Source organism: Pelophylax lessonae (assembly GCF_965119305.1).
Source record: "Pelophylax lessonae genome assembly, chromosome: 6".
Classification (NCBI taxonomy): domain Eukaryota; kingdom Metazoa; phylum Chordata; class Amphibia; order Anura; family Ranidae; genus Pelophylax; species Pelophylax lessonae.
In genome coordinates, this window is record NC_138773.1 from 49,462,638 (window position 1) to 49,488,003 (window position 25,366).

Sequence of the window (25,366 nt, forward strand, 5' to 3'; positions counted from 1 at the left end):
TAAAGAAAAAACAAAAAAACAATCGGCAACAGAAGCTAAACCAAAAGGAGCTAACCCCAAAAAACGAAAATTCACCCCAGGAATAGAAAAACAAGTCTCTTCAGCAAATAGCAGCCTGCAAAACCAAAGGAAGCATCAGAGGATGCCAAAAAGTCATCAATCTTGTAGAATTTTGTAAATGTGTGTTACATGCCTGAGCCACAGAAGCCCGATGGTGACAAGCCCAAGAGACACTCAGTGCTCTAGTAGAATGTGCCCTCAAAAAGGGAAAGGAGGAACCTGACCCTTCAGTGAATAGGCCTGAACAATAGTCTGTCTGATCCACTTGGAAATGGTTGCAGCGGACCCAGCCGAACCCTTACGAGGTCCCTCAGGAAGGACAAAACAGGGAATCAGACTTTCGAAAGGATTCCGTGGCCGACAGGTAAACCCTGACCGCCCGGACCACATCCAGAGTATGTAGAGGGCTTCGCACAAAGCGAAGGCAACACAATATCTTCATTGAGGTGGAAAGCAGACACCACCTTAGGAAGAAAAGATTGGTTGGGTCGCAGAACAACCTTATCCCTATGAACGACCAGATAAGGCGAACGAACGACATGATAGCGTCACCAACTCAGACACCCTGCGAGCAGAGGTGATGGCCACCAGAAAGGCAACCTTCTGGGACAACACAGGGAGAGGGAGAGAGACTTCTCTGATATTCTCAAAGGGAGGTCGTTGCAAAGCGGCCAAAACCAAATTCAGATCCTACGGAGGCAAGGGGGGGGGGGGGAATCTCCTTGGAGGAGCCAGATGACGCACAAAGGTGCGAATCAAGGAATTAGTTGCCAAGGGACGCTGGAAATAAATGGCCAGGGCCGACACCTGACCCTTAAGCGTGCCCAAAGCAAAACGTTGTTCCACACCTTTCTGCAAGAAAGCCAAGACCCTCACCACCGAAAAGGAACGAGGATGTAACCCTTGCGACTTATACCAGGCAATATGCGCCTTCCAGGTACGATGATAAATCTTCCTGGGAGGTAGCCCTTCGAGCCCTCAACAAGGTAGGAATCATGGCATCAGAGAGACCTCTCTCTTTCTCTCTCTTTTAACACCCGGCTTTCCACAGCCACGCCGTTAAAGCCAGAGACCGCAAAGCAGGACGGAAGATCGGCCCTCGAGAAAGTAGATATTCCCAGGGAGGCTCGAAGACCATCCTTACGAGGTCCGCGCACCAAGACCGGCGAGGCCAGTCTGGAGCCACCCGAATCACCTGCACCTGTTCCAATGCCAATCTGCGGAGGAACGTGAACAGTTAATGGGAGGGAAGGCATAAATCAGCTGATACCAGTGCCAAGGCATCACCAACGCGTCCCTGACGTCCGCCAGAGGATCGAGAGCCCTGGCCACGAACCTGTCCACCTTTCTGTCGATGCGTGACGCAAACAGATCCACGTCCAGTGTCCCCCACCGGGCACACAGGAGGCAAAATACCTACAGATGCAGGGACCATTCCCCCTTATCCAAGGACTGAGGACTCAGATAGTCCGCCTGCCACTTCTCCACTCTAGGAATGTGAACAGTGGAGAGAGCTGGAACGTGCGCCTCGGCCCAAGTCAGAATCTCGGCCACTTTCCTGGCCGCCCGGGCACTCCTGGTGCCCCCTTGGTGATTAATGTAAGCCACAGTCGTGGCATTGTCGGTTTGAACCCGAACCGGGTGACCGAGCAACTGAGACGCCCAATGTAGCAGGCAGAGTTTTATCGCCCTGAGCTCCAGGAATTTATCGGCAAGGAAGATTCCTCCTTTGACCCCACACCTTGGGCACAAAGAATTCCCAGAACTTCACCCCAGCCCGTCAGGCTGGCATCCGTGGTGAGCACCGTCCACAACAGCGGCAGAAAGGAGCGGGCGACAGAAGCCACTACGAAAACTCCAACCTTGTGAGACGGTTCAAACGAACCATGCTGTCCAAGGACTGAGGGTCCTTGTTCCATTTTGCAAAAATTTCCGCTTGCAGAGTCCTTGTATGAAACTGGGCAAACGGGATTGCCTCGAAGGCTGACACCAACAACCCCAGGGACCACATGCAGGTCCGCAGGGAGGAGAGATCGCTGTCCCTGAGGACTCTGATCTCACCCTGCAAGTTCTGAAGTTTCTCCTCCGGGAGGAAAACTGTTGTTTGAGCAGAGTCCAAGACCATGCTCAGATAATTCAGACGCACTGACGGGGTCAGTGCCGACTTCTGGACGTTGATGGTCCACCCGAACTCCTGGAGCGTCTGAACCGTGATTGTCAGATCGCTCGACAGTGTGGCACACGAGCTTGCCCGTATCAGGAGATCGTCCAGATAACCGAGGACCGCAATCCCCTTCTTGCGCAGCAGAGCCAGCACAGGGGCCAAAACTTTGGTGAAGACCCTGGGAGCCGAAGCTAGACCAAGGGGTAATGCCACAAATTGAAAATTTTGAAAATGTTCATCCGCTACTGCAAAGCGGAGAAACCTCTGGTGACCTTCGTAGATAGGGATGTGCAGGTACGCATCCTTTAAATAGATGGAGGCCAGAAAATCCCCTTGATTTAAAGACGCCACCACCGACCTGATGGATTCCATCTGGAACTTCTGAACCCGTACAAAGTGGTTCAGATATTTGAGGTCCAGGATAGGACGCACCATGCCCTCCTCCCTGGGTACCGTGAACAGGTTCGAGTAGAAGCCTTGAAACCTGTCCAGCTGAGTAACCGGGACAATGACGCCCTGTGCGAGAAGATCTTGCACAGCTCCCTTGAAATCCCTTAAACGATCCGGGGACAGACGGAGATTAGATGGAAAGAACCGGTTTGCTGGACGAGGTCGAATTTCGATCTCGTACCCTGTACGAATCAGATCGTGAACCCTTTTGTCCTGAATCAGAGATGTCCAGGGGTCATGAAAGTAACGCAGATGTCCCCCCACCCCTGAGCCGGGTGAAGGTGACCCTTCATGCAGAGGAAGACTTGGCCGCAGAACCAGCCTGACCGGCCTTGGGCTTACCTGACCAAGCTTTCTTGTTTCCGCCGGAGGCCTTGAATGGTTTTCCTTTTTCCTGCTCCCCTGAGGCACAAACAAGCCCCCAGTGAGCCTTAAAGGAGGGACCCCGCTTGCCCTCCGTGGACTGGGGCAGAATACTCTTACCCTCTGTGAGACCCTTGATCATTTTATCCAAGGAGTCACCAAAAAGGCGTTCCCCCAAAAAGGGGAGATTAGACACGGTCTTCTTAGAGGCTTGGTCCGCCGACCAGCTCTTCAGCCAGATCATGCGGCGAATAGCAATCCCCACCGCAGACAATCTTGCGACCAGGGGAGCCTCATCCAGAGCCACGTCACACAGATACACCATGGCCTGCACCATTTGGTCCATGAGCTCGATGAGTCGGGGGAACCGACTCCGCCAGCAGGTTGCTCTTAAACGCCTTAATCCATTCCGTGACCGTCTGAGAGACCAGCACGGAAACCAACACAGGCTTGAGGAGTGAGCCCACCACCAGGTGCTGGGAAAGATTCCAGACGCCTGTCCACTGGGTCCTTAAACACTGGTGAGTCCTCCACGGGAACCACCGTGGATTTATTCAACCGGGACACAGTGTGGTCCACTTTAGGCGACAGTCCAAAGAGTGGAAACTGTGTCTGCAAAAGGGTGTCTGAAAACGCTTAGGCACTGCCAGCATGTGCTTTATGCGCCGCTATTGCTCATTCACGGTCCCGTGAAACACCTCGGGGCAAGGGAAAACCTGACCCGACTTCTGGGCTGTGCGGGAGCCGAAGACAACCCGCTTCCCTGACTGTGTGGGCTCATCATCCAAATGTAATGTTTCCCTCACTGAACAAAGTCAGTGCTTCCACAAGCGCGCGTTTTCGCGCCACAGCTGAGGAGGACTCATCCTCCTCACCGACGGACTGTGAGGACAGAGATCCCTCCGGGAGGGCATTGTCCGTGGCAACCAAATCAGGTCCTGAATCAGAGGACTGAGAAGGCATCGGCCTGTTACTAGCAGTGACTTGGTTCATCACAAGATCCACCTCGGACGCTAAAGTTTAAGGCTGCAGACAGACACCAGAGAAGGTGATCCGGAGGGTCCGGATGCACAAATAAGGCAGGAGGGGAATAGTCACCCTGGAACTCCATGTTGCATATAGTGAAAAATATGAGTACACCGGCCCTTTAAATCGCGGTCCGCACCGCATTGCTGCGCTACAGCCGGAGTTCCCCTTTAATGCTACCAAGTATCCTGACAGGAGCAAGGTATGTCTGAGGAATGCCCCAAGGATTAAAAACCCCATATTGTACCAGCAAACGAGAAGCAGCCACTCCGCCTGCAGTCTTCAGCGTGAGGAGAGGAAGTGACGACACAGCACTAGAGGCTGATGGCTACAACAAAATGGCGCCCATTAGAAAGCAAAGGAAACACTGGGAAAATGGCCACCGCCGATACAGTGCGGTTGCCCACACTAAAGATGGCGCCCGAAACCGGCACCAAGCCTCAGGAAGATGGCTGCTGCCCTCACAGCAATTCAGCCTGATGCCCACAGCCAAAATGGTGGAGCGCCCCCGACGGGAGCGGGGAGGGCACGACTGTCCGGATAGGCCTGGGGGAACTTTGCAGAGACACACAGCCTGCTATCCCCAGGAGTAGGCCCCATCTGCCCCTCAGATGACACAGCATCACTCACCATACCATGGACAGGGGGGCTCCGCTCCGAAGCAGCTCGCCTCCCACCCCAAGTGGGGGTGCTGTCAGCCATGAGGGTACGCTGCAACTCAGGGCGTTCCAGGTTGATGCGTCCCAGCGATGCATCCGTTCGCAGGCTAGTCCCCATCCGTCGGGGCACCGCCGTGGCTAGGCATGGGTGGACCACAACCTGCGCACGCTCGTAGGCCAGGCAGGGAGACCATAAGGATCTATATTATCCATTGGAAAACCTCAGCCCGGCTGTCGCTTGTAGTTCACCAGGAGGATCCCCCTGACACTAGCTAGCGATAGTGAGTAAGGAAAAATAAACAAACATTTCTCAAAGAAAATAAACTGAAACCGGAGTCCCAGCAGGGAAACCTAGGTCCACTCCTAACACTAGGCAGCAAGAAAACTGATTAGTAAGCTGGATGTGTCTGGGGGTAATGTCTAAGGGGACAGCCCTTAAGGGTGTGTCTAGTGAAAAGTTTTTCTAAATAGTTTCACTGCCTAGTCTACTCCTGTAGGTGGCGCATTACCCATTTGTGAGGAAACTATGAAGTGGCTGCGTATGTCAGAGGACGTAAGAGAAAGTAAATTTCGGCCCCCACCAATAATCGGTCGATCCCTAGTTACTGGCCACTCATTCACATTCTTTTAGGCCACCAATGACCTGAACACATTAACATGCCTTCATTACTACACAGTTTTGGGCATTTAACAAAAATAAAGAAATGCACACTAACCCGAAAGAGAATATGGAGAATCTGATTTCATTGTGAAATCAAAACACTGCTGATGCTTATGAGGAAGCTGAGTGCTTCATGTAGAGCACACAGCAATATTTTGCAGGACCGGGGTTCATTTATAAAAATATCAGAAACATTTTTTAAAAATTATATAAAATAATTCAACTTGCAAAGTATTGAATAACACAATAAAAAAATTCACAGGTGAAAAAACTGCACCAAAACCATTGTACACTTTCAGGGCCAATTCACACCTGCCGCTACATAAAAATGCAGCAGCTGTTGTGTTGTCTGGTAGTATCACTGTAGTACGGATTTCGGCTCATTGCACTTTTTAATTAACTTTATTGAAAATGTCAGAGTCATTACACTAACTTCAGTTGCCAGCCACACTGCACTGGAAAAACGAAAACCAAAACAATAAATGCTTTACTTTTTTTTAGCGTTCATCACCTACAAGGTAGTGTGAACCAGGCACATGGTAGACAAGGCAATCTGCATTGTTAGGCATTGGGACTGCGCTGGAATAGCTGTCTAATGCAGTCCCACAGCATCTGGTATGAAGATACTCTCAGAAACAGTGGTGTCAAGGACAACTATAGTAAGTAGCGTAAAATACTGGAAACCTACTGTTACTTTCAAGTCTTTCAGTCCTAAATTTTTGTGCTGATGGGAGTTCAGGGCAATCTGAGGCACCAGCTGGTAAGACTTAAAGATTAAGACATTTTCCTTAGCAATAATCAAAATTCTATGCGAGGACCTCCTTTTAACCTCTGACCTGGCAATGTGTTTCCCGTCCTAGTAAAAGGAGCTCTATGCCTCGTGCTTTCCTGGAAGACAACTGGGTAAAATGCAGCTGTGTCAGTGGAATGAAAGAGGGAGCTGGAAGGCTGAGATGGGGGGGGGGGGGGGGGGGCTCTTTGGGTTGTACCATATCGTATTGGTGTGCATCCAGTGTTATGTTTGGAATTAGGCACTGGATTTCCCGTATCTAGGGCTCCTCTAGGGAGTGTCTGGACTGTGGAGCAAGGGGACAGACTGGTGGCTCACCTGTATGCTGCACTTTTAAGGAGGACCACAGCAGTGCTTTCAGTGCTCTGTGGAGAATGTAGCAAAGAGGACTGATACTACAGAGTGGAGCAGGTCGCATCTATAGGACTTTCTGCACACACTTCCTTTACCACGGCCTTTTACTTTGTGGACCACACAGAATCCCTGACACAGACTTTTTCCACTAGTACAACATTATTTTGGAGTACCCCTTTAAATGTTGTGCCAAAAAAACCCTGGGGGTATTTGTACCTCATGTTAAGAATCGCTGCTCTATAGTATTAAACATTGTTGAACATTTTTGAGTAAGTGAAATATTCTTTACCTCACTTTTCATTATATAAATATAATATAGATGTAACAATCACAATAACCCACAGATCCCAGAGTGGTCATGACTGGCCCAATAATGCATTTTCAGATTACAGCAACGTAAAAATAATAAAACAAAATATTTAACAAAACAGTGTGATAATGTTGAAATGACACCCTGTCCCAGATCAGAGGCGCAGCTTTTTGAGGTTTACCGGAGTGTAAAAAAAAATGTTTAAAAAAAAAAAAAAAAAAATCACTTGAAATTTTAAAAACCAAGGTGACGTGGCACACCACAGACCTTCTGAAACTCAGGGATCTCCATCACTTATCTTTTACTCTGGGAAGAAATCGTAGGTGGCAGGGTCATACTCCTCCCAAAGCCGCTCAAACTCCTCCAGGTACGCAGACACAAAGACTCGGTCATCTGTCATGAGAAGATTTTCCTTGTTTGCCTGGATGGCCTGCATGGTCCAGTTCATGGAACCAGTTATCACAAATTTCTTATCTACCACCGCAAACTTATGGTGCATGAAACCAGAAGACTGACTGTGACGAACCACAATACCTGCAAAAGATAAGAAAGTGTGTCAAAGAGGAACTCCAGGCAAAGAGTAAAATCATCCAGTGAATGCTAACCTTATCCTAAAAGCATAACCCACTAAATTTACCATCGCTGAGTGCTGCAGAGCCCCCCAACCCCCCCCCCCCCCCCCGAATGTTGTTTGAACGTTAAATCTTCTCAGAAGACCTCTATGTAATGCAGAATAAGAGTGGAGGGACCATCACCCACTGACTTGAAGACCAGCCCTTTTCTGACACTTTTTTTTTTTTTTTTTTTTTTTTTTTTTCTTGTAAGCAAAAACGACAGTCGCCGCCTCTTCATATTCGTCACATATGGGGTATTAGACTTTGTTCCGAAGGAGTAGCTAGGCAACAGAATATGTTAACATTAAAGCTTTTAACATATCCCACCCTCAAGGGGTGGTCCCCTCAGTCAATACCCTCCTACTTCCTGCAACCATATCTCAGTTTCAGTGGAATAGCAGTAGAGTATACAACCAAACCCCAAAAGAGGGGCGGGGGCGGCGACTGTCGGAGGACTCCGAGAAAGGAATTTTACAGGTAAGATTTTACAAAAATTCCGTTTTCTCTTACGTCCTCCAACAGTCGCCGCCTCTTCATATTCGTCACATATGGGGACGTCCCAAAGCAGTGCAAACATGAGGAGTGGGAAACGCATCCGCGCCGAAAGGCAACGCAGTCTCCGCATCAAAAGAAAGGAACCTTACCAAAGGAAGGAAACCAGCTGGGCTACAGGAAAAATAATTGCTCAACAGGAGCAACAACCCAGGAAAAGACAAATAACCAGGGGATAAAAAAACTTATCCCAACAGCCAGAGGACCCCAACAAGGGACCCTAGGGGATTGCCGCACTAAGAACCTTGCGGCCAAAGGAAGCATCCGCCGATGCCTGAACATCTACTTTGTAGAATTTTGTGAAAGTGTGCACGGTCGACCAGGTCGCCGCCTTACACACCTGGGCTACAGAAGCCCCATGACGACAGGCCCAAGACGTACTCCGAGATCTAGTAGAGTGCGCCTTCACAGGCACAGGGGGAACCTTCCCCTGCAAAGCATAGGCCTGTTCAATGGTCTGCCTGATCCATTTGGCGATGGTAGAGGCCGACGCCGCCATGCCCTTCCGAGGACCCTCTGGAAGAACAAACAAGGAGTCCGTCTTTCGAAAAGACTCAGTCGACTTAAGGTAAACCCTTATCGCCCAAACAACATCCAAAGAATGTAGTCTCACCTCCTTTGGATGTTTAGGCTTCGCGCACAGCGAAGGCAAGATAATATCTTCATTAAGATGGAATTCCGAAACTCGCTTCGGAAGAAAAGAAGGATTAGGTCGCAAGACCACCTTATCCAAATGAACAACCAGATACGGAGACTTGCAGGACAAAGCCGCCAGCTCCGACACTCTGCGAGCCGAAGTGATCGCAACCAAAAAGGCGACCTTTTTGGACAACATAGACAACGAGATCTCCCTGATCTGTTCAAAAGGAGCACGTTGTAACACAGATAGAACGAGATTCAAGTCCCAAGGGGGGCAGAGGATCCCTCCTAGGAGGAACCAGATGCCGCACTCCCTGAACAAAAGTGCCAACCAAGGAGTTGGAAGCCACGGGACGTTGAAACAGAACGGCCAGCGCAGACACCTGACCCTTTATCGTAGCCAGCGCCAAACGCTGATCGACACCTGTTTGAAGGAAGGACAGCACTCGGGAAACCGAGTACGTGCGGGGTGAAAACCCCCTGGACTCACACCAGGCAAAATAGGCCTTCCAAGTACGGTAATAAACCTTCCCCGAGGAAGACTTCCTCGCGTTGATCAAGGTATGAACGACCTCCGGGGAGAGACCCATCTCCTTCAGGACCTCAGTCTCAACAGCCAGGCTGTCAAAGCCAGCGACTGTAAAGCAGGATGGAATATCGGGCCCTGAGACAGGAGATCGTCTCGAAGAGGCAGACGCCACGGGGCGTCGACCGCCAGATTCACGAGGTCTGCGTACCAGGACCGGCGAGGCCAGTCCGGTGCCACAAGAATCACCGTGCTGCGTTCCGAGTGTAACCTGCGAAGGAACCTGGACAGCAACTGAATCGGTGGAAACGCGTACATCAGCTTGTACTGATGCCACGGGGCCACTAACGCGTCCGACGCGTCTGCCCGAGGGTCGCGCGTCCTTGCCACGGACCTTGTTGTTGAGACGAGACGCGAACAGGTCCACATCTGGAAGACCCCACTTCGCGCACAACATCTGGAAGACAGCCGGGTGGAGAGACCATTCCCCCTGATCCAGGGTCTGGCGACTCAGATAGTCCGCCTGCCAGTTCTCCACCCCTGGAATGTGAACCGCCGTTATCGCCGGGACATGAGTCTCGGCCCAAGACAGAATGTCGGCCACTTCTCGAGCCGCTCGGGCACTCCTGGTGCCCCCTTGGTGGTTGATGTAGGCCACCGCCGTGGCATTGTCCGTCTGCACCCAAACCGGGCAGCCCTGCAGCCGGTCCGTCCAGCGATGAAGACAGATTTATCGCACGCAATTCCAGAATGTTGATCGGAAGGGAGGACTCCCCCTCCGACCAAGTCCCCTGGGCGGACAGAACGCCCAGAACACCACCCCAGCCCGACAGGCTGGCATCCGTGGTGATTACCGTCCACGAGATAGGACGAAACGACTTGCCCCTGGACACCATCGGGGACTGGAGCCACCACAGAAGGTCTCTTCTGGTGCGATGACTCAACGAGATTTGAAGATCCAGAGATTGAGGTCGCCCGTCCCACATGGACAGGATCTCCGCTTGGAGACCCCGCGTGTGAAACTGGGCGAAGGGAATCGCCTCGAAGGCCGAGACCATCAATCCTAGACATCTCATGCACGTCCGCAGAGACGAGTGCGGAACGTCCCTGAGGGACCTAACTTCCTCCTGAAGAGTTCTGAGTTTGTCTTCCGGCAGGAAGACCTTCGCCTGCACCGAGTCCAGAATCATTCCCAGGTAGGGAAGACGAACCGACGGACTCAGTGTCGACTTTGGAAAATTTATCGTCCAACCAAACTCCTGCAGAGTTTGCATCGTGACAGACAGGTCCTTCTCCAGACCCTGGCTGGTCGCAGACCGAACCAGAATGTCGTCCAGATACCCCAGGACAGAAACGCCCTGGGCCCTCAACAATGCCAGAACCGGTGCAAGCACCTTGGTGAAGACCCGCGGAGCCGAGGCGAGACCAAAAGGCAACGCCACGAACTGGTAGTGATCCTCCGCAATGGCGAATCGAAGGTACCTCTGGTGACCATCGAAAATGGGGATGTGAAGATACGCATCCTTCAAATCGATGGAGGCCATGAATTCCCCCGGAACCAGGGCAGCCACCACCGACCGCAGGGATTCCATGCGGAACTTGCGAACCCGCACAGAGCGGTTCAGAGCCTTCAAGTCCAGAATTGGACGAACCTTGCCCTCCTTTCTGGGCACGGTGAACAGATTGGAATAAAAGCCCCGAAATCTGTCCCGATGAGGCACCGGAACCACCACTCCCTGAGCCCTCAGGTCCCGCACCGCCAGGTGCAGGTCCCGTAAACGCTCTGGAGACAGTTGAAGATTTGAGGGAAAAAATCTGCTCTCCGGCCGAGAGAGAAACTCGATCTTGTAACCAGATCGAATGATCTCCTGAACCCATCTGTCCCGCACGCGGGCCAACCAGGGTTGAAGAAAACCGAGCAAGCGTCCCCCCACCCCAAAACTGGGTGAGGGCGCCCCTTCAGGCCGCACTGTTATGGGCTGCGGATCCGGATTGACCGGACTTCTGTTTCCCAGACCAGGGCTTCTTCTGAGAGCCTTGACCTTTGAACGGTTTGCCCTTGTAGTGCGACCGAAAGGCACGAAAGGACCCCTGAGGGGGCCGAAAATTAGCATGCTTCTTCCCAGAAGCCCCCTTAGCCTTGGGGAAATGGGGCAAGAGAGTGCTCTTACCTCCGGTGATCCCCTTAACCAACACATCCAAGGACTCCCCAAAAAGGCGAGACCCATCATAAGGCAGATTGGCTAAGGTCTTACGTGAAGATTGGTCCACCGACCAACATTTCAACCAAACCAGACGGCGAGACAACACCGCCACGCTGTGCACACGTGCAGCCAACGGGACTAGGTCCAAGTCTGCATCACACAGATACATGACACCCTGGTGGATTTGATCCACCATATCCAGGGTCGCCGGCGAGGCCGAATCGGCCACTAGGACGCGCCTAAGCATCTGCGTCCAACTTGCGACAGCCTGGGCCGCCATGAGAGAGGCAAACAGAGCCTTAAGCATAGAACCCGTAACAGAATAAGTATGACGGGCAAGAGACTCTAATCTCCTATCCGTGGCATCACGGAACACAGGGGAATCCTCTGCAGGAATCGCAGTGGATTTGTTTAAAACCGCAATAGCGTGATCCACTGGGGGTGGCACACACCACCTTTCATCAGTGGAAGGCGAGAAAGGATAACGCAGCTTGAACCTACTTGGTACAGCAAAAGGTTTGCGTAGATTGCGCCATTGTTCTTTAACAGCGCGCTGAAAATCATCATTGCAGGGAAAAACCTGCGGCATCCTGCGTTTTCTCTGCGTCCCATAAGCCGCCAAGGCAGCGGGGGGACACACTTCATCCTGCAAACGCAGCGTTTGCTTCCATAAAACAATCAATTCATCCATGATTGCAAGCTCTTCAGGCGAGCCAGGGGGAGAATTATCAACCCCTTCAACTTCAGCCTCCACCTCGGACCCCACTAGATCCAGGGAGGAGCGGGACCCCGATAAGGAGGCCCCCGCCATAACAGCCCCATCACCTTCACCCTCAGAATTAGAGGAAAGAGAAACTCTAGGTCTCTTAGTAGATTGAGCAGCCACCAGCATCTGCACCTGAGCAGCAAGGCCAGCCACAATAGTGGCTAAATCCCCCCCCTGGGGGGGAAACAGCGGTCCCCTGGCTTTCCACCAAGGCGGTAGGAAATTTGCCCTCCTGAGAATCCATTGCCCCAATTACAAATGCCGGATAATAAAGGGTTAACTGCCCCTTTAACAAGCGCGGCGAGCGCAGCCCACCGCACTACACACAAGCACAATGAGACCCCCACAGGGACAATAAACTGACACAGGCAATGGATAAGAAGGATATAACCTGAGGAGACCCTCGCCGCTGCTGCTGCCTCGATCAGTGTATCCTGGAGAAGAGGAAGTGATGCGGCAAGGGCGCTCTATTAAAGCCTATGGGAGGCTACAAGAAAATGGCCGCCATGCATGTAGAACATGCGGCCGGAGCGAGTGTAGGCAAAATGGCGCCGTTTGGCGCCGAAACCGCCGCTCCACAGTACAGTAATGCACACATGTTATCCATGTATAAAAAAACATGCCACAAAACATGCCCCACAGCACACAGCTTCTCACACTGACAAGGCTGACACACAGTGTCACACAGCTCCCTCCCCCCTTGCAGCCCACAGCATGCAGCCGAGTGATAGGGAGACAAACAGTGAGAACAGAGGCAGGTTACACAGTCCCAGACTGACACCCCCCCAGACAGACAGGTCCCCACATAGATACACTTACCTCACAATGGCGTGGGGGACCCGCACAGGCGAACAAGCCGCTGCACATGAGGCAGGGAGAGTCGCATACAAGACGCACAGAATGGGGGTTAAGAAACCGCACAGCGTCCAGTGAGGTAGCCACCTCACCAATCATCCCTGCACCGAACAGGGATGGGTCGTTCACTGTGCCTGGAGCGTTACCTGGCTGAACGCTCGATGGCAGGCTGGGAAGCCACTGACCCACGACCTGCGAACAGGGGGATCAGCCCGAGACCCAGCCCGCATGATCCTCTTCATCCAAAGAACTAACTAATGCTGACAAAAAGAACAGCTAAGTAAAGGTAGAGAGAAAACTCAAACAAAAAAATCAAAAAAGAAGTAAGAGTCTGGGGCACAAAGCCCCAGCACAGAGAGAGCCAGCCACTCCTGACAAGCTAGACATTGAAACTGAGATATGGTTGCAGGAAGTAGGAGGGTATTGACTGAGGGGACCACCCCTTGAGGGTGGGATATGTTAAAAGCTTTAATGTTAACATATTCTGTTGCCTAGCTACTCCTTCGGAGCAAAGTCTAATACCCCATATGTGACAAATATGAAGAGGCGGCGACTGTCGGAGGACATAAGAGAAAATCAGTATTTTTTGCTAGAAAGTTATTTAGAGCCCTCAAACATTCTATTTTGAGACGCTGCAGAATAAAATGGCATTGCAATGTTTTAGGTCACAGTATTTGCGCTGCAGTTTTTCAAATTATTTTTTTTTTTTGGAAAAAAATACATTTTAATGAATTTTAATGCAAAAAACACAATATACAGTTAGGTCTCTCTCATTATATATATATATATATAGACAATTTTTTTTTCAGGTATTTACCAAAACATATTCAAGCTATAGTTATATAAGGGATATGGGCTGAAAGTGTGCACACTTGGGTTTAATTTGAGGGGGTGTACATCCAAATCAGAGGAAGGGTCTAGGAAATACAGCTCTTAAGAATAGTCACCCCCCCCCCCCCCTTTTTCAAGTGACCAAAAGTAAATGGACATTTGAATCAAAAGTGGTTTCATGGCCAGGTGTGGGCTACTCCATTATTTCTTCATCAATTAAGCAGGTAAAAGGTCTGGAGTTGATTCCAAATGTGAAATTTGCATGTGGAATCTATTGCTGTGAACCTACATCCATATGAAACAGGCCATTGTCAGGCTTCAAAAACAAGTGATGAAATCTGCAATGTTTAGAGATATACTGTCAGCCCAGATTCAGACAAATTGCAGCAAAGTTGATTGGACGACGCTTCACAGTACAGATGGGCAATGATCCAAACGACACTGTGCAGTGCGAGTTCAGCCTTGGCTCCTGGGTTGCTTTTTGCAGACATTGCATGTGATTTTAGGAGCAGTGCGCTCCGAATCATATGCGATGTCTGTGATCGCATTAGTGTGAACCGCCACTTAGGAGACATCTGGGGTCTGTAAGAAAAAACATTTATCCAATGCTTTCCAAAAAAAAAAAAAAAAAAAAAAAAACCATCTGCTCTAAACTTCAAGTAACATCATGACATCACTTCTGACCTCCTATCACAGGAGGTGAAGAGAGACAATCTGGTCACTGTTCACCTCTATGGCCAACCACACGCCCCATCGGATCGTTTCCAGGGTTCACCAGTAGGAACAGCAAGCCCAAGAAGAGACCAGAGAAAAAAAGAAAAAAGGGGGGGGGGGATAATTGACCAGTCTAACCTCTTTCTAAAAGCAATCCAGCAGCTAATCAGCCACTTGCATCACTTTTAGCAGAAACAGAATCGCCAGCTGAAAAAACAATAACCAGGGTTATGGCTGACAGCAGCAGCCAAAGCCCCAGTATACAGCCCCTATCCTACCAGCTTTAGATGTTCAAGTATTATTTATTTATTTTAACATATCCTCAAACTTGCTTCCCACTCCCACATATAACACTTGGGTGATTGGCTAGAAAGATTTCTTCTTAGGCCCCTTTCACACAGGCGTTCCGTATGTCCGTATATCACCCCATCCGTTTGCGGGTGATAAACGGACATAATGCATGTCAATGGGATTGCGGATGTCAGCGGATGATAGCGCTGACATCTGATTTGCGTTCTATCAGTTCTGTTCTGTTTTTTGGAACGGAACAGAACCCTATTTTTTCTTCCGTTTAAAAAAACGTAAAGGACGCAAAATCGGATGTCAGGGGTGTCATCCGCAATCCCATAGACATACATTATGTCCGTATATCATCCACAAACGGATGGGATGATATGCGGACATACGGACCGGATGACACAAATGTCATCCGTGTCCGTAAAAAAAAAAAGAAGTGCGGAGCAGATCGCAATACGGTCCGCTCCGTGTGAAAGGGGCCTTACAGATTTAATATTTATCATCAATGTGTATGTGGTTACTCTTCTGTATTGCTATACAATATTCAAACATTATCAGGACCAAAAAGGAAAAACATAAAAAGGGTAAAAAGTCAGTTGGCCTGGTGGCTTATCTAAAACTTTCTGGATAGAATGCTTAGATCAACTGCCAGTTTTTTTTTTTTTAGTTATATCTGCTCTCTGCGTGAGGCTGGGAACATTTCCTTTGCCCATCAATAAGTCAACTGTAAAATTGTTGATTGCTCATCACTTTCTGTACCAATCACCAAAATGAATAGAGAGGGATGAAGATCCCCAGCGGGGGCACAGACACCAATACAAACCCTGGAGAAAAAGCACAGGCACCAAACTAAGTGCAGCATGAAGGGTTTATTAAATAAAAACCCAAGTCATGGTCCTCACAAACAGGAGTAATATAAGGCTTAACTCATGGTATTCATAATAAGGATCGTCAATCCAGTGCAATTTTCAGGATGTTCCAGCGGTTACGGCTCCTGTAGTCTTTGCAGGTGGTTTTCGGCACTTCCTCTGGTCGTGACGTCAGGCGATGAGTTTGTGGAGCATGCACTCCTTCTTCAGGCCTATACGGCGCCATTTTAGGTAAAGGATTTTATAGGGCTAATCAGGAACCGCTGGGTCATAGACACCCGCGGTTCCTCTGGAGTATAGCAATGCAATCTACATCCCTAAAGGTTTGTTAGGCTATAACAATATGGTACAAATTCTATTGACATACAATAGCCGTACTTACAGACGTTTGTTATTTATAGAGAATTGTCCTGTTTTATTGTTAATTATTTTCTATAGAACCGGCGGGTCCCTAATTTGCCTTTTTGCGCCAGTAATACGCTTTTCTTTGGTACCAATACAAACCCAACAGGGGTTCTGCCTCAACCCTATAATGCCCAAGGTTTTAAAAAGAAAATATTTTTCTCAACATTAAATTAGGTCACTTGGATGGACATCCCCCCCCAAGTCCCCCTTGAAGCACCCTTTTTACAAAACTTTTCCCCAAGTGTCTACAGACTAGGGCAGTGATAGCAAACCTTGGCACCTCAGATGTTTTGGAACTTCATTCCCCATAATGCTCAACTACGCTGCAAAGAACATGAGCATCATATGAAATGTAGTTCCAAAATATCTGGGGTGCCAAGGTTTGTCATCACTGGTCTAGTGTGACATCACAGGTCCTCCGCACTCCCCTTCCTCCCATTGGAGGCAGATTTTAAATGATATGGCACCACTCTCTGCAACTTTTGTTTTTTACCACTTTTTTGCAATTTTTTATTTTTTAAGTATATTTTTTATTCTTCATCTCAGCGAAGAACAAATGACTGCCTGTAAGGCTGCTTTCACACTGCTTTGTTGCAAAGATGCAGCATTAAAAAAAAAAAAAAAAACACATACCTTGTTTTTGATGCGTTTTTTGGATGCCTATTACCCAGCAGGCACCTGTGAAACATGGACATGCCACTGTGCACCAAAAATGCAACAGCAGGTGTTATCTATTCATTTCAATGGGGAGGAATGTTTTTAAAGGTGTGTTTTGTAAACGTGCACCAAAAATGCAGCAAGCAGGACTTTTAAAAACACAACTAAAGAGTTCCATAGGATTTAGGCTTTTTTTTTTTTTTATGTTTTTTGTGTGTTTTCACCTGCCTTTTTGTACATTGCTTTTAAAGAATTTTTGAGCTTTTGCTTTTTTTTTTTCTCTTTTTTTTCTAGCCAATATTAAAAAATATATCATCTGTCATTTGTTGCTCTTTCAGCTTTTTTTTTTTTTTTAAATTCTGCATTTCTTATTATTTATATATTTTTTTGGGTTAGGTTTAGGAGGTTAAATTATTTTTTTATTATTATGATTACCATTAGTAATTTCTAAAAAAGTTAATATAAATACATTTATAATTAATTTTTACTTTTTTGTTAAGAGTAGGGTTAAGGAAGAAGTTCAGGTTAACGTTTGGGGTAAGTTATTTTATTATTATAGGTTCATTTATTTTTATTTTTGGTTAGGGGTTAAAGTATCAGTTCAGCTAAAACCTAAAGCCTTGTACACACGCAACGATTGTTGGCCATGAATTTTTGGCCAACGTCTGATTGTCGGCTTGTTAGTATGATGCTTCCGACAACCGACTCCGACTTTTTGGCCGAACAAAATCTGGTGTGCATGCTATAAAATTTTTGTTGGCCATCAACAGAACGGCCGATTGTTCTTTAGTCAGTACAGATTTCAGCAGACAAAAATGTGACGAGCAAGACTGGGCATGCTCAGAGAAGAAAAAACACAAGGAAAGTAAACCAGAACATGACATCACTTCTGAAATTGGTTTTTGTTGGCCCGATAAAATTCGTGTGCAGTCTAGAGCACATTTCAACCAACACAACAACACTGGACTAAATACGGCCGATCGGTCGGCCAACAATCGTTGCGTGTGTACGAGGCTTAACTCTAAGCCTCGATTCACACTAGGGCGACTTGTCAGCCTGACAAGTCGTGGTCCCTCGCAGTCCATTGACTGCTACAGGACCCGTTCTAATAGGAGCGACACAAGTCGCTCTGACTTAGAAAAAGGGTCCTGTACTACTTCAGGGCGACCTGGAGCGACTTCCATAGACTTTCATTATGTGAAGTCTGTGTAAGTCGCGCCGAAGTCACGGTACGCGCGACTGCACAAGTCGCCCCCGAAGTAGTACAGAGTCGTGCCGCCCCAGTGTGAACCGACTCTAACTCTAAATCTATTGGCAGCCACATTCTAAAACGAATCTAATTCTGTAAAGCAAAAATCGCTATACTTACATTTCGCATCCGCAAAGTATTCACAGCGTTTCACTTTTTACACATTTTGTTACAGCCTTATTCCACAATAGATTAAATTCATTATTTGCCTCACAATTCTACAAACAATACCCACAATGACAACATGAAAGAAGTCAGTTTGAAATCTTATTAAAAATAAACGAAAAAAATCCCATGTACACGTATTTAAAGCCTTTGCTCAATACTTTGTTGAAGCACCTTTGGCACCAAATTACAGCCTCAAGTCTTTTGGAGTATGATGCTACAAGCTTGGCACACCTATTTCTGGGTAGTTTCTCCCATTCTTCTTTGCAGATCCTCTCAAGCTCCATCAGGTTGGATGGGGAGTGTCGGTGCACAGCCATTTTCGTTATGCTACCTGTAACATCATTCAGTATGACCGGTTTGGTGGTGGGTCAGTGATGGTCTGGGGACGTATATCCATGGAGGGACACACAGACCTCTGCAGGCTGTACAATGGCACCCTGATTGGCATTAGGTATCAGGATGAAATCCTTGGGCCCATCAGACCCTACGCTGGTGCATGACAATGCCCGGCCTCATGTGGTGGAAGTATGCAGCCAGTTCCTGGAGGATGAAGGAATTGATACCACTGAATGGCCCCCACGCTCACCTGACCTAAATCCAATAGAAACCCTCTGGGACATTATGTTTTGGTCCATCTGACGCCACCAGGTTGCACCTCGGTCTGTTCAGGAGCTCAGTGATGCCCTGGTCCAGATCTGGGAGAAAATACCCCAGGACACCATCTGTCATCTCATTAGGAGCATGCCCCGACATTGTCAGGCAAGCATACAAGTATGTGGGGGCCATACAAACTACCAAGGACCATTTTGAGTTCCTGCAAAAAAATGTCAGGAAAATGGACTAGCCTTCTGCATAATTTTTTCACTTTGATTTTTGAGGGGTCTTTGAATTCAGCCCCCTGTAGGTTGATAATTTTCATTTCCATCAAACGATGTGGCATCCTTTCCTTCCCAACACATTACCCAGTCCATACCAGTATAGATATCCAGCATGAGATTTTTCCCTGTTGAGATCTGATGTGTTTTCAGTGTTCCTTTAATTTTTTGAGCAATATATAATTCAACTCCACAGGTGAAGGAGACAGCAATAAAACCCAGAGAGGAGTAACAACCTTTCCTCTCTCTATTCTCGCCAAAACTATTTTTGACCAAAAATACTTTTATACATCACAAATATACTCTTCAGCACTTTCCGCTTTAGGCTGTATTCACATTCTAATGTTTCATGAAAGCATGCAAAATTGCACCACACCTTATTATGATGTTTATTGAAATCTGTTGGGGTCCTAAATTTCTAGTGTGAGCAGGTGATTGGCACTAAACTGCATGTCCAAGGCTTCTTTTTCTTGAGCAGCCAGAGGGCTAACTGGAAAGAAAAAAAAATGAATGGATTCCTCCATCTATGCAATCTAGATGGATGGAGGAACCCCCCCCCCCCCCAGCTGTGCCATTGTATTCTGACAGGAATGGAGGGGGGGGGGGGGGGGGTTCCTTCGCTGTCAGAATACACGGATCAGCAGCTGCAGGTGATTGGTTGCCAGCTGCTGTTGGGCAAAACCCTTGCAACAGTCCCATTTGACAAAAGCCAATCTCTTGTCTACTGAAAAGGACAGATGGGCTGGAATTCAGCAGCTCTACTGAACTGACCAAGTTTTGATCCATCTACAGCCAGCTTAAAACACATATAGTGAGACTGAAAATAAAAGCACATTTATTCTTTATATGGAACCTGTCAGAGAAGAGAACTGACCTTGCTGTCCTCTTTCTTGAAATGCTAGTATCTCAGACCTAAAACAAGCAAGCAGTTTTACTCACCCTTCCCCCAATGCCAGTCTATGTCCAACTAATTTCCACCACCTGGCACTCCACCCCCTTACTTTTAAACACTTCCACCCCCCCCCCCTGTTCATACCCCTACTCTCTGATGCCCTCCCCTCTACCCCCAACACAGAGCATAAGCTCCCACTACCATAACATGACTCACTGTGCACCTTTACCACAACCAACCTCCACCAGGCCTGTTCCCCACCCCCAATCCACCCCATAAACAGGCCTGATCTCCCCCAAAACCAGGTTTGACCCCCAGTACCCCCTCCCCAACCAGACCGGACCTCCAGCACCCCCCTTCTCCAACCACCCACCCAGACCTGACCTCCAGCACCTCCCCCCCCCCTTTCCTCAACCCAACCAGGCCTGACATCCAACTCCCCCCCAACTCAGCCAGGCCTGACCTCCAGGTCCCCCAACCAGATCTGACCTCCAGCACCCCCCCAACCAGTTCTGACCTCCAGAACCCCCCCCCCCCCCCCCAACGAGGCCCGACCTCCCGCACCCTCCCCCCCACAACAAGGCCTGACCTCCAGCAGCACCCCCAACCAGGCCCGACCAGCAGCAGCCCCCCCCTCCCCCCAGGCCTGACCTCCAGCACCCCCCCAACCAGGTCTGACCTCCAGCAACCCCCCCCCCCAACCAGGTCTGACCTCCAGAAACCCCCCCCCCCCCAACCATGCCTGACCTCCGGCAACCTCCCCACCCCCAACCAGGCCTGACCTCCAGTACCCACCCACCCACCCCCCAACCAGGCCTGACCTCCAGCAAAGGTCTGACCTCCAGCACCCCCCCCTCAACAAGGCCTGACCTCCAGCACCCCCCCCCCCCTCAACAAGGCCTGACCTCCAGCACCCCCCCCCCCCTCAACAAGGCCTGACCTCCAGCACCCCCCCCCTCAACAAGGCCTGACCTCCAGCACCCCCCCCTCAACAAGGCCTGACCTCCAGCACCCCCCCCCCTCAACAAGGCCTGACCTCCAGCACCCCCCCCCCCTCAACAAGGCCTGACCTCCAGCACCCCCCCCCCCCTCAACAAGGCCTGACCTCCAGCACCCCCCCCCCTCAACAAGGCCTGACCTCCAGCACCCCCCCCCCTCAACAAGGCCTGACCTCCAGCACCCCCCCCCCTCAACAAGGCCTGACCTCCAGCACCCCCCCCCCTCAACAAGGCCTGACCTCCAGCACCCCCCCCCCTCAACAAGGCCTGACCTCCAGCACCCCCCCCCCTCAACAAGGCCTGACCTCCAGCACCCCCCCCCCCTCAACAAGGCCTGACCTCCAGCACCCCCCCCCCTCAACAAGGCCTGACCTCCAGCACCCCCCCCCCTCAACAAGGCCTGACCTCCAGCACCCCCCCCCCTCAACAAGGCCTGACCTCCAGCACCCCCCCCCTCAACAAGGCCTGACCTCCAGCGCACCCCCCCTCAACAAGGCCTGACCTCCAGCACCCCCCCCCCTCAACAAGGCCTGACCTCCAGCACCCCCCCCCCTCAACAAGGCCTGACCTCCAGCACCCCCCCCCCTCAACAAGGCCTGACCTCCAGCACCCCCCCCCCCTCAACAAGGCCTGACCTCCAGCACCCCCCCCCCCTCAACAAGGCCTGACCTCCAGCACCCCCCCCCCTCAACAAGGCCTGACCTCCAGCACCCCCCCCCCTCAACAAGGCCTGACCTCCAGCACCCCCCCCCCCCTCAACAAGGCCTGACCTCCAGCACCCCCCCCCCTCAACAAGGCCTGACCTCCAGCACCCCCCCCCCTCAACAAGGCCTGACCTCCAGCACCCCCCCCCCTCAACAAGGCCTGACCTCCAGCACCCCCCCCCCTCAACAAGGCCTGACCTCCAGCACCCCCCCCCCTCAACAAGGCCTGACCTCCAGCACCCCCCCCCCTCAACAAGGCCTGACCTCCAGCACCCCCCCCCCTCAACAAGGCCTGACCTCCAGCACCCCCCCCCCTCAACAAGGCCTGACCTCCAGCACCCCCCCCCCCTCAACAAGGCCTGACCTCCAGCACCCCCCCCCCCTCAACAAGGCCTGACCTCCAGCACCCCCCCCCCCCTCAACAAGGCCTGACCTCCAGCACCCCCCCCCCTCAACAAGGCCTGACCTCCAGCACCCCCCCCCCCCTCAACAAGGCCTGACCTCCAGCACCCCCCCCCCCTCAACAAGGCCTGACCTCCAGCACCCCCCCCCCTCAACAAGGCCTGACCTCCAGCACCCCCCCCCCCCTCAACAAGGCCTGACCTCCAGCACCCCCCCCCCCCTCAACAAGGCCTGACCTCCAGCACCCCCCCCCCCTCAACAAGGCCTGACCTCCAGCACCCCCCCCCCTCAACAAGGCCTGACCTCCAGCATCCCCCCCCCTCAACAAGGCCTGACCTCCAGCACCCCCCCCCCCCTCAACAAGGCCTGACCTCCAGCACCCCCCCCCCTCAACAAGGCCTGACCTCCAGCATCCCCCCCCCTCAACAAGGCCTGACCTCCAGCATCCCCCCCCCTCAACAAGGCCTGACCTCCAGCATCCCCCCCCCAACCAGACCTGACCTCCAGCATCCCCCCCCCCCCCAACCAGGCCTGAGGAAAGGGGGGGTTGGAGGTCACAGGCATCCCCCCCCCCAACCAGGTCTGACCTCCAGCACCCCCCTCCCAAACCAGGTCTGACCTCCAGCAGCCCCCCCCCCCCCTCAAGGCCTGACCTTATCTTCAGCACCCCCCAACCAGACCTGACCTCCAGCACCCCCCCCCCCTCCAACCAGGCCGGACCTCCAGCACCCCCCCTCCAACCAGGCCTGACCTCCAGCAACCCCCCTCCAACCAGACCTGACCTCCAGCACCTCCCCCCCTAACCAGGCCTGACCTCCAGCAACCCCCCCCCCCCCTCCAACCAGGCCTGACCTCCAGCAACCCCCCTCCAACCAGGCCTGACCAGGCCAGCACACCCCCCTCCCCCCCTCAACAAGGCCTGACCTGATCAGCACCCCCCAACCAGACCTGACCTCCAGCACCTCTCCTCACCCGCCTTCCTCAGAGCTCCTATCTGGGATCCGGAGGCCGCCATGTAGTCTCTGTCGGTGATGACCCGGACTCGGACTCCCCGCTGGTGGAGAAGTAGGACGGCCTGGCCCAGAGGAGGACAGGAGAAGGTAAAGATGCAGAGCTCCAGAGTCCTCCGGGCCTCCAGGAGGCGCCTCATCAGTCGGTGGAAGGCGCTGTCAGTGTCAGCATGAGGGAGCGGGCACATACACCGGAGCCCGGGGCTCAGAACACCCTCCATACAGCTCACCGGGACCGGGAAGAAGAAAACCTCCTTTACCGCCCTCCTCCGCCTTCTCCAATACCGGAACAACGCCTCCACCCCCACCGATACCGCCACCGCCGTACACAGCGCCTTCCACACCACACCGGGCACCATGGTGACAGCCCGAGGGCGGAGACTACGACCGGGGGCGGGGCCAGGAGAGAGGCGGGAAAGGCTGAGGCAGAGCTGATGATGAGGAGGAGGAGGAGGAGCCGCCATGTTCAGCCTCCTCGGACTGAGCCTTGTCTGAGATATGGAGGCGGATAAATAAAATGTTCCTCCTCATCCCCTTGTATTATACCTGAGAAGCTGACCCTCAATAAACATGCACCCAGTGAAGTCACACCTCAACTAACCCCCAGAGAGAGGTGGCCACCAGTAACCTCCATGTTTTCCCTCATTTACCTCTAGGCACCCCTTATGAGGTACAAGGGTGAGGTGAAAGCACCCAACCCCACAGGCCTGCGCTTGGGTATAAAAATGGACCCCTATAAACAAATGATATGTGGGAATATGTGCGGTTATACAGTCTTTAACCACTTTACCACCGGAGGATTTTGCTGTCTTACGTCCAGGCCACTTTTTGTGATTCGGCGCTGTGCGACTTTAACTGACAATTGCGCGGTCGTGCAACGTCATACCCAAACGAAATTTACGTCCTTTTTTTCCCACAAATAGAGCTTTCTTTTGGTGGTATTTGATCACCTGTGCGATTTTTACTTTTTGCGCTATAAGCAAAAAAAAGCGTAAATTTTGAAAAAATAACAATATTTTTCACACTTTTTATATGAAATTCCCCCCAAAAAATGTAAAAATCTAAATTTTTTAAAATTTTTGGCCAATTTGTTTTATGCTACCTATGTTTGGTAAAAAAAATCACAATAAGCGTATTTTGATTGGTTTGCGCAAAAGTTATTGCGTTTACTAACAAAGGGAAAGATTTTTGTCATTTTTGGTGTTTTTTTTTTAACTAGTAATGGCGGAGATCTGCGATTTTTTTTGCGGGACTGCGACATTGCGGCAGACAGATCGGACCCTTGACTGACATTTTTGACACTTTTGGGGGTACCAGTGACATTACTACAGTAATCAGTGCTATATATATGCACTGTTACTGTAAAAATGACACTGGCAGGGAAGGGGTTAATTTTATTGGAGAGGGAGGGGTTAATGTATGCCTGGTGCTTACTGACGTGTGTGGGGGGAGGTGATTGAGTGACACAGGGACAGATCGCATGTTTAGCTATGCTGAACCCTGCAATCTGACCCTGCCTGTCACTTAGGAGATCCGCCCGCTTTGTTTACACAAGCGGGCGGATCTCCAGACTCGATTCCCCGACGATCGGGGAAGAGCAGTGGTGATCGCCGCCGCTCCTCCCCTGGCCCGACTCCCACTGTGAATGAATACAGCGGGAGCGAGCCTCCGGCGGCGCGCGTGCGCCGCCCACAAGGGGAGTAGTCCAGTGACATAGGTCTACGCCGCTGGGCGATAACTAACCACTTTGCCGCAGTAGAGCTCAAGTAAGCGGTCGGCAAGTGGATAATAAACTGAGGTGTTTGAATTTTTAAACCTCCAAGAAATGAATTGGTGTAAATTGTGTCCCCAATATGTGGAAAACCCAAGTGGACAATACTTTTTGAAAATATATATAAACGTAAGTGCTAAATGCTTAAAGAGGAAGTAAACCCTCCTCTGACACTTTTACCTATAGGTAAACCTATATTAAGGCTTACCTATAGGTACTGTAAATATCTCCTAAACATGTACCGTTTAGGAGATATTTACCTTTCATGCAGCCAGTGACGTCACTGGCGCATGCGCTCTGAAGGAACGGCCTCTGGTGCCGTTCCTTCAGAGTCCCGTGCCGTGACCGTCGGCTCCCGCGCGCGTGCGCGGGAGTGACGTCACCTCGGCTCCGGCCAATCAGCTGGTCGGAACATGTCGCCCGTCATACAGCCTGGTGAGTGAGCGGAACGGCGGGGGCTCGTTCTAAGGTAAGTATTTCATAATGAGCTAGTATGCGATGCATACTAGCTCATTATGTCTTTGTCTTTCA

General features: G+C 50.8%; 1 protein-coding gene across 1 annotated transcript; it reads right to left on the bottom strand.

Moving 5' to 3' along the window:
- Positions 1-7,138: 7,138 nt before the first annotated feature.
- Positions 7,139-23,528, bottom strand: PLD6 (phospholipase D family member 6; the record flags this gene model as incomplete). Its single annotated transcript, XM_082260553.1, is given in 4 exon segments — positions 7,139-7,371; positions 23,027-23,468; positions 23,470-23,508; positions 23,511-23,528. Coding segments are annotated over 4 exon segments (732 nt in total).
- Between the last annotated feature and the right edge of the window lie 1,838 nt (positions 23,529-25,366).